Source organism: Styela clava, chromosome 4 (assembly GCF_964204865.1).
Source record: "Styela clava chromosome 4, kaStyClav1.hap1.2, whole genome shotgun sequence".
NCBI classification, from domain to species: domain Eukaryota; kingdom Metazoa; phylum Chordata; class Ascidiacea; order Stolidobranchia; family Styelidae; genus Styela; species Styela clava.
This window is the reverse complement of record NC_135253.1, coordinates 21733453-21746810: the sequence shown is the minus strand read 5'-3', so window position 1 is coordinate 21746810 and position 13358 is coordinate 21733453. Positions and strand designations below refer to the sequence as shown.

Sequence of the window (13358 nt, the reverse complement as noted above, 5' to 3'; positions counted from 1 at the left end):
TTTTATATTTCTTCCAATTCGTTTATGTATAGGGCGTATTTTCAGCGATAAATCACAGATCTGTCTAAGTGACCTATTATATATATTGACGAAGCAGGGCGCTCAAGAAGTGTGTATGCCAATATGGAAGTAACCAATTTTGTTTGTCTATTTTACAACAAGTTGTGTAAACGGACTGAAACCTATGGGTGTATATTCACTTGGCTAACAAAGACAGTCCCCGAACTCATAATAGAACTAAAATAAGGAAAATTGGAATAAAATTATGGCCTAACCCTAACCTGGTAAACATACTATGGAAGTGTCAAGGAGAGCATGATAACCAAATAAGGTTCAATTCATTGTCTTCTAATTCTAATTAATATTCTAGGTTGAACGAGATACAACCTTGATCAAAGAACTAAATCTGAACCTAAAATATGGGCGTGAGTAAAATTCATTATTTATTTAGTCAGGTTGATAATATTGCTGCAGTTTCCTCCTTGCTTAAGACTTGCCATGTATATTACAATTACAAAGTACAGCAGTTTTCACTCAAACATATATAAAACATTGCTTACAGTCATGTCTGAAACTTTATTCAAAATTTTACTGTTTTTATCCTAATTAAAGAAGAAACCTTTTTACTCTGTCTAGTGATCTTTCCAACAAACTTGATGCTCTGAGGCAGGGGATCACGAACTGCAGCCCGTGGGCCAATCCGACCCACATAACAATTTAAAATGGCCCGCCTAGCTTGAGTGAAATAGTGTGCAACAGATTTTGTTTCACCTTTTTGCATTCTAGATAGCGCCAAGTGTTACGCCATTATTACACTTTAAGATGTGTTTATCGTAACAATTCAATTAAAGCGGATTACAAAGGGCAGTTTTTTAGTTATGAACCATAAGAGCTTAGACATGTCATTGTCACGCACTTTCGTGTGCTACACTCATCCGGCCTGCAAACATCCCTCTGATTCAAATGTTGGCCCGCGACCAATAAAGTTTGGGAGCCTCTGCTCTATGGCTTCTCAGTACCATATCAGTGTGCGACTGTTGTGCTCGTATATTTGAGAATTGCTCTCTTGTTTTTGGATGATGCATATCTTTTCCCAGCGATTCTCGCATCATACCAGGCGTCAGGAACATGCTCTTCATCACACCTTCTTGGATAAACAGTTCTAAGTATCGTTTGGGATAATTAGGTGTGAGGGGTTTGCTGAAGACTTTCATATATTTGAGCATTTGAGCGGTTGACCTTCTTGACCTTGAAGTATTGCTCGCCTCCTTCCGACTATATTTTATGACTATTGTTTGTTTATTTATTCTCACTGCAATATGCACTTATATGTAATGAAATATTTGAAAATAAATCATTTTCTATCTTGTTTCAGTGAATACACATGTACATGCTGACCATATCACTGGAACTGGAAAATTAAAAGAAAACTTTCCTGGATGTAAATCTGTCCTTGGGAAACATTCTGGAGGGAAAGCTGATGTTTGTATGGATCATGGAGATAAATTAACATTTGGAAATCAGGTTTGAAAAGTTTGATTTGGACTGAATTCTGAAATAGTTTTGTCACATTTCTGACACATTCCTTCCTCTGTCTATTTTGAAACTCTCCATTGGGCACTTACTATGTACATACACTCACAAACATACATACACACGGTACTGTTGTAGTGGGTTAGGGCATAATTTTATTCCGATTTTCTCTATTTTAGTTCTATTACTTGACAAGTGTTAGTCACACGGATGTACCCCTGCCCATAGGTTTCAGTCCCTTTATACAACTCTTGATTTGAAGTAGTCAAGCTAAATTAGTTCCCTCCATATTGGTGCACATACTGGAGCATTCTGGAGTGCCCATTTCTGTATAAACTCACACATGCACACATAGATATACATACAAACACGCATATGAACATGCATACATATACTCACATCCACACATACATACACAAATACATATGCATACACACACCGTTCTAAACCGGACTAAATTCTGGAATAGTTCGAATAGTTTTGCCACATTTTTAATACATTCCTTTCTTCGCCTATCTTGAAACTCTCAAACATAAATACACACTCACACTTTCAAACACATAAATAACATACATACACCCACACACATAGATACACATACAACCACACACATTCATTCACTCACACATATGTATACATACACACATACATAATTCCGTGTAAAACACTCCCAGGATTACCATTTTTCATACACCTAATAGCTGAAGCACACACACACACAAGCAACACATGTATACATACATTTCTGAATAAACACACACACACATAGATACACATGCAAACACTTACACATACATACACAAATACATATGCATACACACACCGTTTTAAACCGGACTAAATTCTGGAATAGTTCGAATAGTTTTGTCACATTTTTTAATACATTCCTTTCTTCGCCTATCTTGAAACTCTCAAACATACATACACCCACACACATAGATACACATACAACCACACACATTCATACAATCACACATATATATACATACACACACACATAAATCTGTGTATAAAACTCCCAGGATTGCCATTTTTCATACACTCAAAGGCTAAAGCACACACACACACACACATAGATACACATGCAAACACTTACACATACATACACAAATACATATGCATACACACACCGTTCTAAACCGGACTAAATTCTAAATAGCTCGAATAGTTTTGCCACATTTTTGATACATTCCTTTCTTCGCCTATCTTGAAACTCTCAAACATAAATACACAGTGATACACACTCACACTTTCAAACACATACATAACATACATACACTAACATACAAATAAACACACACACACACAAGCAACACATATTTACATACATTTCTGTATAAACCCCTCCCCCCACACACACACACACATAGATACACTTACAAGTTACAACCACACACATACATACACTCACACATACATAATTCCGTGTATAAACCTCCCAGATTACCATTTTTCACACTCTCAAAGGCAGAAGCACACACACACACAAGCAATACATACATACATACATTTTTGTATAAACTCACATGCATACACATAAACATGCATACATACGCTCACACTGGGCACACACATGCTCAAACACACGCATATTCAGTAATCAGTAATTTATTTTTCACCATGCTTAAAATACGAACTATAATATACACAAATTGGAGGATATATAATAAATCGCATTCCAGGGTGAATGGAGACGCCGAAAACTAATACTGGCACCCTTGTTCCTCATTATATTATACTCATTTCTCAGACCCTCGAAGGCCGCAGCACTCCTGGACACACACACGGATGTATGACATATGTTTGCTATGAACACGAGATGGCTTTTACAGGGGATGCTCTCATGATTAGAGGATGTGGGAGGACTGACTTCCAGCAAGGTATTTTGGGGTTTCGTGTAGTTTCGTACCACAATAACTTCCAATGGGGGCGGCGCAACAACCTGCACCTAACCCCCACCTCACAGTGACGTAACAAAGCCCGCCAAAGTATACATACGGATGGTTGTCCAAAACGAGCAGGCGATTGATCGAAGTCAAGCAAGCTATTTCTCGTCGTGACGATCCCGATATGAGAGAGATCTTTGGCGTTAGTGAGTTCGTTATCGTTAGCGCAAATACCATTTTAGACAGATTGTAGCTAAATTTTGGCTAGCTTTATGACACTATTGTGACGTTGTAGTGACTTAATTTTTGAATGGTGTAGTCAGGTGTGGGTTAGGAATAACATATGCAAAAATGATCATGTCTTGACCACTGTAAGTACTGGTACTAAACTACACTCTACCTATATTTTGGACAATTGCTTAGGTATTTTGTATCACACTCCTAGTACCATTTCTTATGTTGCAAGATGCCGCTTGCTTGTTATTTCTTCAACAATAATGGATTGTTTAATTACTAATTTTTGCCTTCCTAACCGCTATGAAAGGCACCCCCCAAGTTTTTCCGCGGTATATTTGTATCAAAATGAATAAAAATCAAATACAGTCAACTTGCTCATTTTTGTCAAACCCAAAATGATGCGATTTTCCAATCAAGCTGTTCAAATGACCTTTGACCCTTTTCACAGGAAATGCATCTCGTCTGTATGATTCTGTCCATTCACAAATATTCACTATGCCAGACAATTTCAAATTGTACACAGCTCATGATTATAAAGGTAAAATTTTTGAAATAATATTTTGTGGGAGTGATTATCATCACAGTTGTTTGTATATTTTGGATATTCTAAATGAGGAGTGGACAAAGTTTTAGGACCAGGAGCCAAATTTGGCCGACTTAGACTGGCGGGCCATGTAAGTGTGACGTTAAAAGTTACATTTCATGAACACTAGCACTGTGGCCCTCTCCCAATTGCTTTGTGGCCCCCCAGGCGGCCCCGGTTGGGAACTGCTGATCTAAGGGTTCCTGGAACACAGTGTTACAAAAGCAAAAGATGAGAACAATAAGCCTTGTGCCAAAACTAAATTTAATCGAAATATCAACAAATTCCTTAAGCTATTGTTAGCTAAAACATCGAAATTTGGTTTTAGTCCAGTTGTAGCAGCGTTAGTCGGGCCAGATTGATTTGCCCAACGGGCCAGATCTTGCCGCGGATTGAGTTTGACTCTGTCTTCTAGATTCAAGTCTTATTCTTATAAGGTAATTTCATGACTTCATGCTGAAAAAGGAGTTCCAAAAACCTTTAGGTCAGCGGTTACTGAGGGCATGGGGGGCCATAAAGCAGTTGGAAGAGGGCCATAGTGCTAGGTGGAAAACTGATTTCGCTTTTCCCCTTGACAAGAAAAGTCAGTTTCTAGTCAGTTTCATTGCATGATAAGTTGATTTCACAATGTGTTCATACTCTGTTGAGCATGAAGTGTTTGATCATATTTGGATTTGGAATCTACCAATCAAAATTACTCTATAAATTCCACTGGAATAATAAACAGGGGGGAAGGCCATGAGAGCTAAAAGTCTCAGAAAGGGACTATTACCCATAAAAGGTTAGGACCCACTGCTCAAAATAGACCGGAATGTTAAAATCAGTAATTAAAACAATGTACTATCAAATTTTGTTGGAATCTATACTTACCGTAATTAATGTCCCTCTTTCTCAGGTCGTACGTTAACCACAGTTGAAGAAGAGAAGAAGTTTAATCCACGTTTAACACAAACAAAAGAAAAATTTGTTGAAATAATGAACAATCTTAATCTCTCTCCTCCCAAGTTTATTGGTGAGTCGATGTATCAAATCTATCCTGGGGGAGAGAAAAGCCGATAAAACAGCCTAATCATATGACGAACCACGGCCTCTCATTCGGTTACCAGTACATGTCATGTATGGGATTAGTTAGCCAGTTATTTGTTTTCGGATGCATGGACTTGATGGTGGATGAAGCCGTAACCGACCAGCGGTTACGTGAACCACCCTACGGCGGCGAGGAGTCCAGCAATCCTCTCGCACATAATTAACCCTACATGGGATTAGGACCTGCGAACCCACGCAGGGTAATCAGAGGTGTGGCGGCGAGCGTATTCCTAACGCTTAGCACAATGAGTCACACTGCTGAGCTGAAGATTTTCATATTTTTACTGGATAAAGGAGAGATTATGAGATTATGTTCAATCAATCCACGCATGAAAAAGCGAAAAACATCTTGTGAAATAACCTTGTCGAGCAGTAAACTGGGAAGAACAGGGAAATTTCTTGTAACATGAAAAGTGGAATCAGATTTGGGCCCAGCATTGTGACCCCCCCCTCCAACTGCTCTGTGGCCCCCCTAGGGGGCCGAGGGCCCCAGGATGAGAACTGCTGCCCTACAGGATCCAAACCGATAGGATGAATTATAATTCTTAGCAATCGAAGTTGCACATGCACAAGATGACCAAGATGCTTTCATTTGATTTACTTTTATAAGCTTCACAGGCTTCAACCTAGGCTTCATAATTTGCTGTTTTAATTTGATACTGAAATTTGACCCATATATTCCATGCTTCCGAAAACAAATACCTGACGAACTAATCTCATACCCTCCTGGACTGGTAACCGCCTGAGAGGCCATGGTTCGCCATATGATTAAGCCGTCTTATCGTCTTTCCTCTCCCCCGGGATAAATATGTAAAATCCTATCCTATTCAAGCAATGCTTTCTTGTTTTCTCAGATAAAGCTGTTCCAGCCAACCTTGTCTGTGGAATATTCGACCCGTAGTATGCCAACTACCTTCTTCGCTAAGTGAAAAATCGTCAAAAAACACCAATAACCCTGCTAAAACGCCCAAAAACAGTGAAAAATCGTCAAAAAACACCAAGAACCCTGCTAAAACGCTTAAAAACAGTGAAAAACCGTCAAAAAACACCAATAACCCCGCTAAAACGCTTAAAAACAGTGAAAAACCGTCAAAAAACACCAATAACCCTGCTAAAATGCCCAAATACAGTGAAAAACCTTCAAAAAACACCAATAACCTTGCTAAAACGACTAAAAACAGTGAAAAACCGTCAAAAAACACCAAGAACCCTGCTAAAACGGTTAAAAACAGTGAAAAACTGTCAAAAAACACCAAGAACCCTGCTAAAACGCTTAAAAACAGTGAAAACCCGTCAAAAAACACCAATAACCCTGCTAAAACGCTTAAAAACAGTGAAAAACCGTTATTGTGCGTTTTTGTTTTTAATATGTATGTACTTGTACAAGTTCAAAATTTTACAAGTTCAAATTTTTTTATTTGAAGGCTCTCACCCTGACATGAGCAAACTACGGCCTGTTGGGTAATTCATTCTGGCCCGCCTGATGCTGCCATAAGCAAACTAAAATCAAATTTTGATGTTTTAGCTAAAAATACCTCAAGGAAATTGTTGAGATTGCAATTAAATTCATTTTGGCACAAGGATTATTGTTTTTCACCTATGCTTTTGTAACAATGTAAATATTATTCATAATTGTAACGTTTTACACACACTTACATATAGCCCGGCAGCCTAGGTGGGCGAAATTTTTGGCCCCCGATCCAAAAACCTTGCTCACCCCTGCTTTTGACAAACATTGTTTAATGTTTAGACAACTTGATCTCTCTGGTTCAGCTCAGAGACTGTTCATTTATTATTACACTTCAATTAGGTTTGAGGCATTTTGTGATTTCAACCTTGAAGCGGTAGCTTCGGATTCAAATTCATTATCCAAAACTGAAATCTGGAAAGTCACATCAAATCTTGAAATGGCTGGCGTTAATCGAGCGAAGTGTTACAAAATAAAATTGGTAAAGTTAAATGTAAGAGTTTTGAGCCTTCACATTATACATATTATGCAAAACCTCTTTTTTCCGATATTTTTTTTTGCTGATTTTTACATAATTAACATGGGGCTCATGACCTGCACAGCCTAACAGAGTGATCAATGGCCTAATAGTAACCATATTAGCAACCCCCTGTCAGTTACTTCCTACCTCTTTCTAATATTAAGATTTCTGTTGTATATGGTGTCCATAAATTCTTGAAATTTTTCAAAATGTCAAAGGAGATATAATTCATGCACTGTACAGTATAATGTTCCGACTTACACTGAAATTCGGGCTACACCGAGTCTCAGGAACGGAACTGCGTCGTAAGTCGAGGACTCACCGTACATCAATACTATCCATATATTGTTTTGGCCCCTTGATGTATTCAACCTTGGTTATATATCGAGGACTGACTTCATAACAAAATTGAAACTGTAAAATGACTTCATGGACACCTGTATAACCATATATGGTTGAGTGTAAAAACTTACCCCTTACTCAGTACCTGCATTATGGAGTTCAGAATTCTGATGAACTTGGTTTTTGATATGGTGGCATTGTTTTGTATATATTAACTTCACACAGGGGATTCAAACTACTAGCACAGCGCTACATTTAACTTTTTTTTAAAAGAGTTACTATTAAGCACCCTTCCCTCTGGGTACTATATTTTAACTCTCTGGTGTTTTTGTTTTGTATGGATAGCCATAGTTTTATTATATGCAAACTACGGATAACTCAATCGGGCCCGCCTGATGCAGCCACAACCAAATTTTAATATTTCATCTGGAAAAATAGCACAAGGATTTATTGAAATAGCGATTAAATTTAGTTTTGGCATGAGGCTCATTGTTTTCCAATTTTGCTTTTGTAACACTGTAACTATTCTTCATAAAATAACACTTACACGGCCCGTCTGTCTTGATGGGCAAAATTTTTGTCTTCTGGTCCAGAAACCTGCCCACCCCTGGCATAGTGCATACCTAACTCTTAGCACAGTGAGTGAACCCAAACCCAAGTGTAGGTGACTAACTATCCAGCCTAAACATTTATTACTTTTCTAAATTTTTTGGATACAAAGTTCCCTCTAGTAAAGCTTAACTTTTATGCACACCAGTTTACTGACATTTCTTCATTTGTATTTTAATATTAAGCAGGCACTTATTTCAACTATTTGGTATAATTTGTATATTTTTGTTCGATACATATAAATATATAAAAATATATTGTGTTTCACCAGAAATCATCTAGGGTTCGTTGGGTATGTTAGAATAAACGAATGCTAGATAGAATAAGATTTTCGTATTCATTGGGGGAAAGGAGAAACACGGAACAAGAATGGAATTGAAAACAAACTGATAATTCATTAGTATACAAAATTACTAAGAGAGAAGAAAAAAATGAAGAAAATTTTCACACTGTGTCATTTACTTATGACGTCACGGCATGATATTTTAATTAGTATACTCAAAAATGAAAAAAAAGAACACACTGTCATTACACATTACGTCGCTTAACTGATGACGTCAAGATATTTGATTAGTACACTCAAAAATGAAAAAAATTAAACACACTTCGTCATCTACATTTTACGTCATTTAAGTGATGACGTCATGAGGATCGACTTTGATTGGTGGAGCAAAACAACATTGTTTGTAGTAGTATGCAGTCCCGATGATTATCGCAATGACCGTCAGGATCAGCGCAAGTGAGCCACCTCCTATCTGCCCTTGTCTGTAAGATGAAGAAAAAGGTGGTGGTATTCGGCGGATTCACGCGAACTAGTTCGTTTTAATCAGCGAAACCCTTTTTGTTTTGGATGTTAGAGTTGTTTTAATTTGTAATTTCGAAGGGTTTTACGCAGTCCAAAACAACACAGCAAGCAAAAAACAAATGATGGTGAATGTATGGATAAAGATGAATGGGACTCATAAACAAAATACTTTCATTAGTGAGTGTGAGTATTCGTATATTAGTGATGGGAGAGGATTATTGATGTAACTTTAAAGGTCCCGGTTTTCTCTAAGAATACCTAGTTACGCTTTCAATGCGTTTCAATCAAAAGAATAAAACGAGAATATCGGTCAGAGGCCGAAGACTTATCGATCAAAAGTTAGGTGATCCCCAAAACAGCGCTATTACTCTATAGTGACACCTTGTGTCTCCTCATTGATTAATTAATAACTCGCTAACTATACGACATAATTCGCCAAAAATCAATATGCTTCTGGTCCGAAATATGATGAATGCACATGCAAAATTTGCAGCAGATCCAATCTCACTTTCGTGAGATATCGCGTGCATCTAACAGACAAATACCTATCAACATACTTATTAAAGTCGATAAGTGATAATAAAATCGATAAGTAATAAGTCGCAGTTACTTAACCTTACAAGGCATACTTTATTATTTGTTGAAATTATTGAACAACTCACCCCCGATCTGTGTCGTAGAAGCATCCATGAGCTGTGAAAAAAAATATATATAGTATATTAGTAGTTCAATAGTTTTCCATGAATTTTATGTTTTTGTTTACGGTAATCATTATTATCATGTCATTATTTCATTGCATGCCCCAATATTCACTAGTATAAATACTGTTCATTCAGCTGTAAAGGAACTGTCTGATATGTTGAGCATGTGCTCTGTCTGTTTGATTGACTTTAATAGTAAACTTTTATTCCGCTTATTAAATATGTCTTTCAATACGATGTCCTACACATTCGCTCAAAACAAGAACTCGACACATGCGGTCAAATGCGGAACTCATATGTTTGCTTCCTCAAAATTATCTTAAAATCATTCTAAATTGACAGAAAAGAAATTTTTTTATGACATTTCTTATATATATATATATATAAGAAGTGTGTGTCCATAAAGTCCCTTTACAATTTCAATTTTGTTATGAAGTCAGTTCTCATTGCCTATCTTAACCGGGTTTATTGTTTTTTAATCAGTAATTGTATTTTTACTTTATTTAATACATCTGTGAGGGCCAAAACAGTTTATGGTATCGATAAATTTCCTTTGCAATTTTGTAAAATTTTAAGACTTTATGGACACCCTATACATGTTTTATTTTTGAATGAACAAATCCGGCCCATTTTAAAATCACACTCGTTCAACCAAAGGCACGTTCTTGAGGCTCTGCGGTGTGGCGCATCGTGTTATGTATATATATCAGGAATACGCTTGCCTCCGCACCTCTGATTACTTTGCGTGGGTTCGCAGGTTCGAATCACATGCGGGGATGGGTATGTGCGAGAGAATTGCTGGATTCCTCGTCACCATATGGCATAGGGTGTTTCACGTGACCGCTGGTCGGTTGCGGCTTTCTCTGCCATCGAGTCCATGCATCTGAAAACAAGTAACTGGCTGACTAATCCCATACCCGGCATTGACTGGTAGCCGGACGAGAGGCCGTGGTTCGCCATACGATCAAAGTCGTCTTATCGGCTTTCTTCTCCCCCGGGATAAATATGTAAATTGTATTCTATTCTTGATAGATCCTGGCAAAGGTATTTTAAGAAGTTTGGACTACAAAACAGGTTCAATTGACCAATCTTTTCCGATTTAGTTGAAAACCATTAGATTCCGATATTTTGATAGGATTCCGATATTTTGATAGGATTACACTTACCAGATATTGTTTGAGTAATCAGGAAAATCAGTACTACTGTCGATGAGTAGAGCTGCATCTCTTCCGTCATAAATGGAAATGAAATTTCTTCCGTTTGTAAGTACCGAATTTACAACTTTTAACAACACTAATTTATACTGATATCTAGAAAAAAGGCAGATATATTATGGCATCATTTCGACATAGAAATCTATCATTATCAGTAGAGGCAACGCGAGACTAACTCTCAACCCTTCCCTAATGTCTTTGCGTTATTCGATACGTATGCGTATATTGCAAGGATGCTGTAACAGGAATAAACGTACCACCTTATCGTCACGCTAATAATCGAATTGCGTAAGTCATTTTTGTCGGTTTCGATTTTTTAATAAAATAGGTATTTATGTAATGCTGCGCACCTGTCTGTTAACTCAGATTTTATTTTAGGAATTCCGAAACCCATAAAAATTGAGATTTTGTATGACATGCAAATTTGTTCAATTGTTTCGTCATAATGAATTATCATTGTTAACGCAGAACTATTGTGACGTCACAAAGACAAAATAACCTCGGCGAAGGATTTTCGAGTTTTTGCATCTCAGATTCTAGTTTAGCGCTTATAAATTTGAATATATACTACAGTATAGGAAGGCGTGCACTTGTAATATTCACTGTCTGCGTCCAATTCACCTTGGTTGGCTACTACATAAGGGTACATTGATGTTTTATTCTTTAAATTTAATCTTAGTCTTATTTCGATGGGTGTGCAGAGCGTGGTATAGTGATGAAATATATATTTTTAAACATAAAAAATAATGTAATTGAAACAGATTAGCTATTTTGAGGATTAGACATCGTAGATACTAAGAATTACATTCGTTTTTGGATTGTTTGGTTTTCAGGACTGGTGCACATAGTCAAGTTGCAAAATGCGTATGTTCCCAAATCACATTTCTGCCTAAGTCACATTGCGCCATTATGAGGTCATATGACTGCGTCATACAAATTAACTTAAATCCGGCTACATTCAAAAAATTGAACTATGGCAAATTATTGACTCTCAATGGCATAGCAATATCATTAGGAAGTTTTTCACGTTTTTCTCAAAACTGCTAAAAATGACTTACGCAATTCGGTTATTAGCGTGACGATATGCAATTCAAAAGTCATTGTGCAGCATATTATATCTATCATGTTCATATTCACTGTTGTGATATTGGTGAGAAGTGCGACACGCCTTTTTTTAAATGAGTATCATGACGTCACGTGTTACGGTCAGCCTCATATACACTTTTTGAATAATGGCTACCCCCTTCGTCTCACCTGGTCCTCAGATGCTCCGCTGATAGCGCATATAGGAACTAGAACTAAGATCCGAAGCCGAGCCCGACCCGACCCGACCCGAAATTTGGTTCTGAAATGTCAATCATTACGTTCGGGTCAGGTCGGGCTTCTCTATCGCTGACTTTTTTTTAAAAATAAATATATGTTTATAAAAAATATATACTAAATCTATGTGTGGAATTCGAAGAACTCCTAAATAAAATATGAAATTTCGGGTTTTCTCCGGACTAGGGCCTGCAAATCCAGTTGTTTAGTCGGGCTCGGGTCGGGTTTAATATTCACGGGCCCGGGTAGGCCTGGAATTTTTGGGCATGATCTTACCTCTAATAGGAACCTATGCTTGCAAAAGTAGCCTGCCGATGTGTCGGAATCAATTTAAAATCATATTCTACATGGCTCGTATAATGTTCATCCCACCTTGCCTAATGGTAAATCACGCATTGTTTTTACCGTGAGACCTTCGATATAAAGTTCTATCCTTCATGGCCCGTATTGGCATAAATTGCTTCAGCTATCTATAAGTCATACACAGCTCTTGGCGTGTTCGCGTGCAACTTATGTATCAGTCCTCTTTCCACTTTAAGTTGAGGCCTCGCCACCTTCTTTTGGTAATCATTTATTAAATACTATTGGCAGAACACGCATAATGCTTTTATGGGCACTCCCGTAGTATGTGTACCAGGTTAGGGTTAGGCCATAATTTTATTTCGATTTTCCTTATTTTAGTTCGGGACTGCCTGTGATAGCCAACTGGATATACCCCTTGCCCACAGGCTTTAGTCCCTTTACACAACTTGATGTAGAGTAGGCGAATAAAATTAGTTACCTCCATATTAGTACAAACACATCTCTGGAGCGCCCTTTTATGTCTCATTTTGACCCTTTTCCCGGATTTCTGACCTGCGTTTTTATCTTAACTATTGTCGTTGTTAAATCTCTAGCTGTATTGCCCGGTGCCTTTATAACTCTTCTCATGCCTTTCCCGCGGCGCTCTGGTTTTCGCTAATTTTTTTTTTCGTTGTGTACACAGAAAAACTAAATAAAACTCAGCTAGGCGTCTGAAAGCTATAGGAAATAATATAGACAGGTGTTTCCTTGC

At 37.6% G+C, this 13358-nt stretch overlaps 1 protein-coding gene and 1 long non-coding RNA gene across 2 annotated transcripts; one reads left to right on the top strand and one right to left on the bottom strand.

Annotated features, from left to right (window-relative positions):
• Window positions 1–376: 376 nt before the first annotated feature.
• Window positions 377–8526, top strand: LOC120327117 (persulfide dioxygenase ETHE1, mitochondrial-like). The gene is made up of 6 exons (XM_078111521.1): window positions 377–425; window positions 1376–1524; window positions 3284–3413; window positions 4105–4194; window positions 5135–5251; window positions 6180–8526. The coding sequence occupies exons 2-6, from the start codon at window positions 1489–1491 to the stop codon at window positions 6224–6226; spliced, it is 420 nt and encodes a 139-aa protein (XP_077967647.1). The 5' UTR covers window positions 377–425; window positions 1376–1488; the 3' UTR covers window positions 6227–8526.
• A 77-nt stretch (window positions 8527–8603) lies between these two features.
• Window positions 8604–11076, bottom strand: LOC144421926 (uncharacterized). The gene is made up of 3 exons (XR_013475050.1): window positions 10937–11076; window positions 9732–9762; window positions 8604–9029 (listed from the first exon to the last, which is right to left on the bottom strand). It is a non-coding gene; the product is annotated as an uncharacterized LOC144421926 (long non-coding RNA).
• Window positions 11077–13358: the final 2282 nt, after the last annotated feature.

Bases quoted from the DNA above. Each gene is read 5' to 3' on its own strand.
- LOC120327117 (XM_078111521.1), top strand. From the start codon at position 1,489: ATGGATCATGGAGATAAATTAACATTTGGAAATCAG. The intron at 1,525-3,283 runs GTTTGAAAAGTT...CTCATTTCTCAG, and splicing joins AATTAACATTTGGAAATCAG to ACCCTCGAAGGCCGCAGCAC. The intron at 5,252-6,179 runs GTGAGTCGATGT...TTGTTTTCTCAG, and splicing joins CTCTCCTCCCAAGTTTATTG to ATAAAGCTGTTCCAGCCAAC.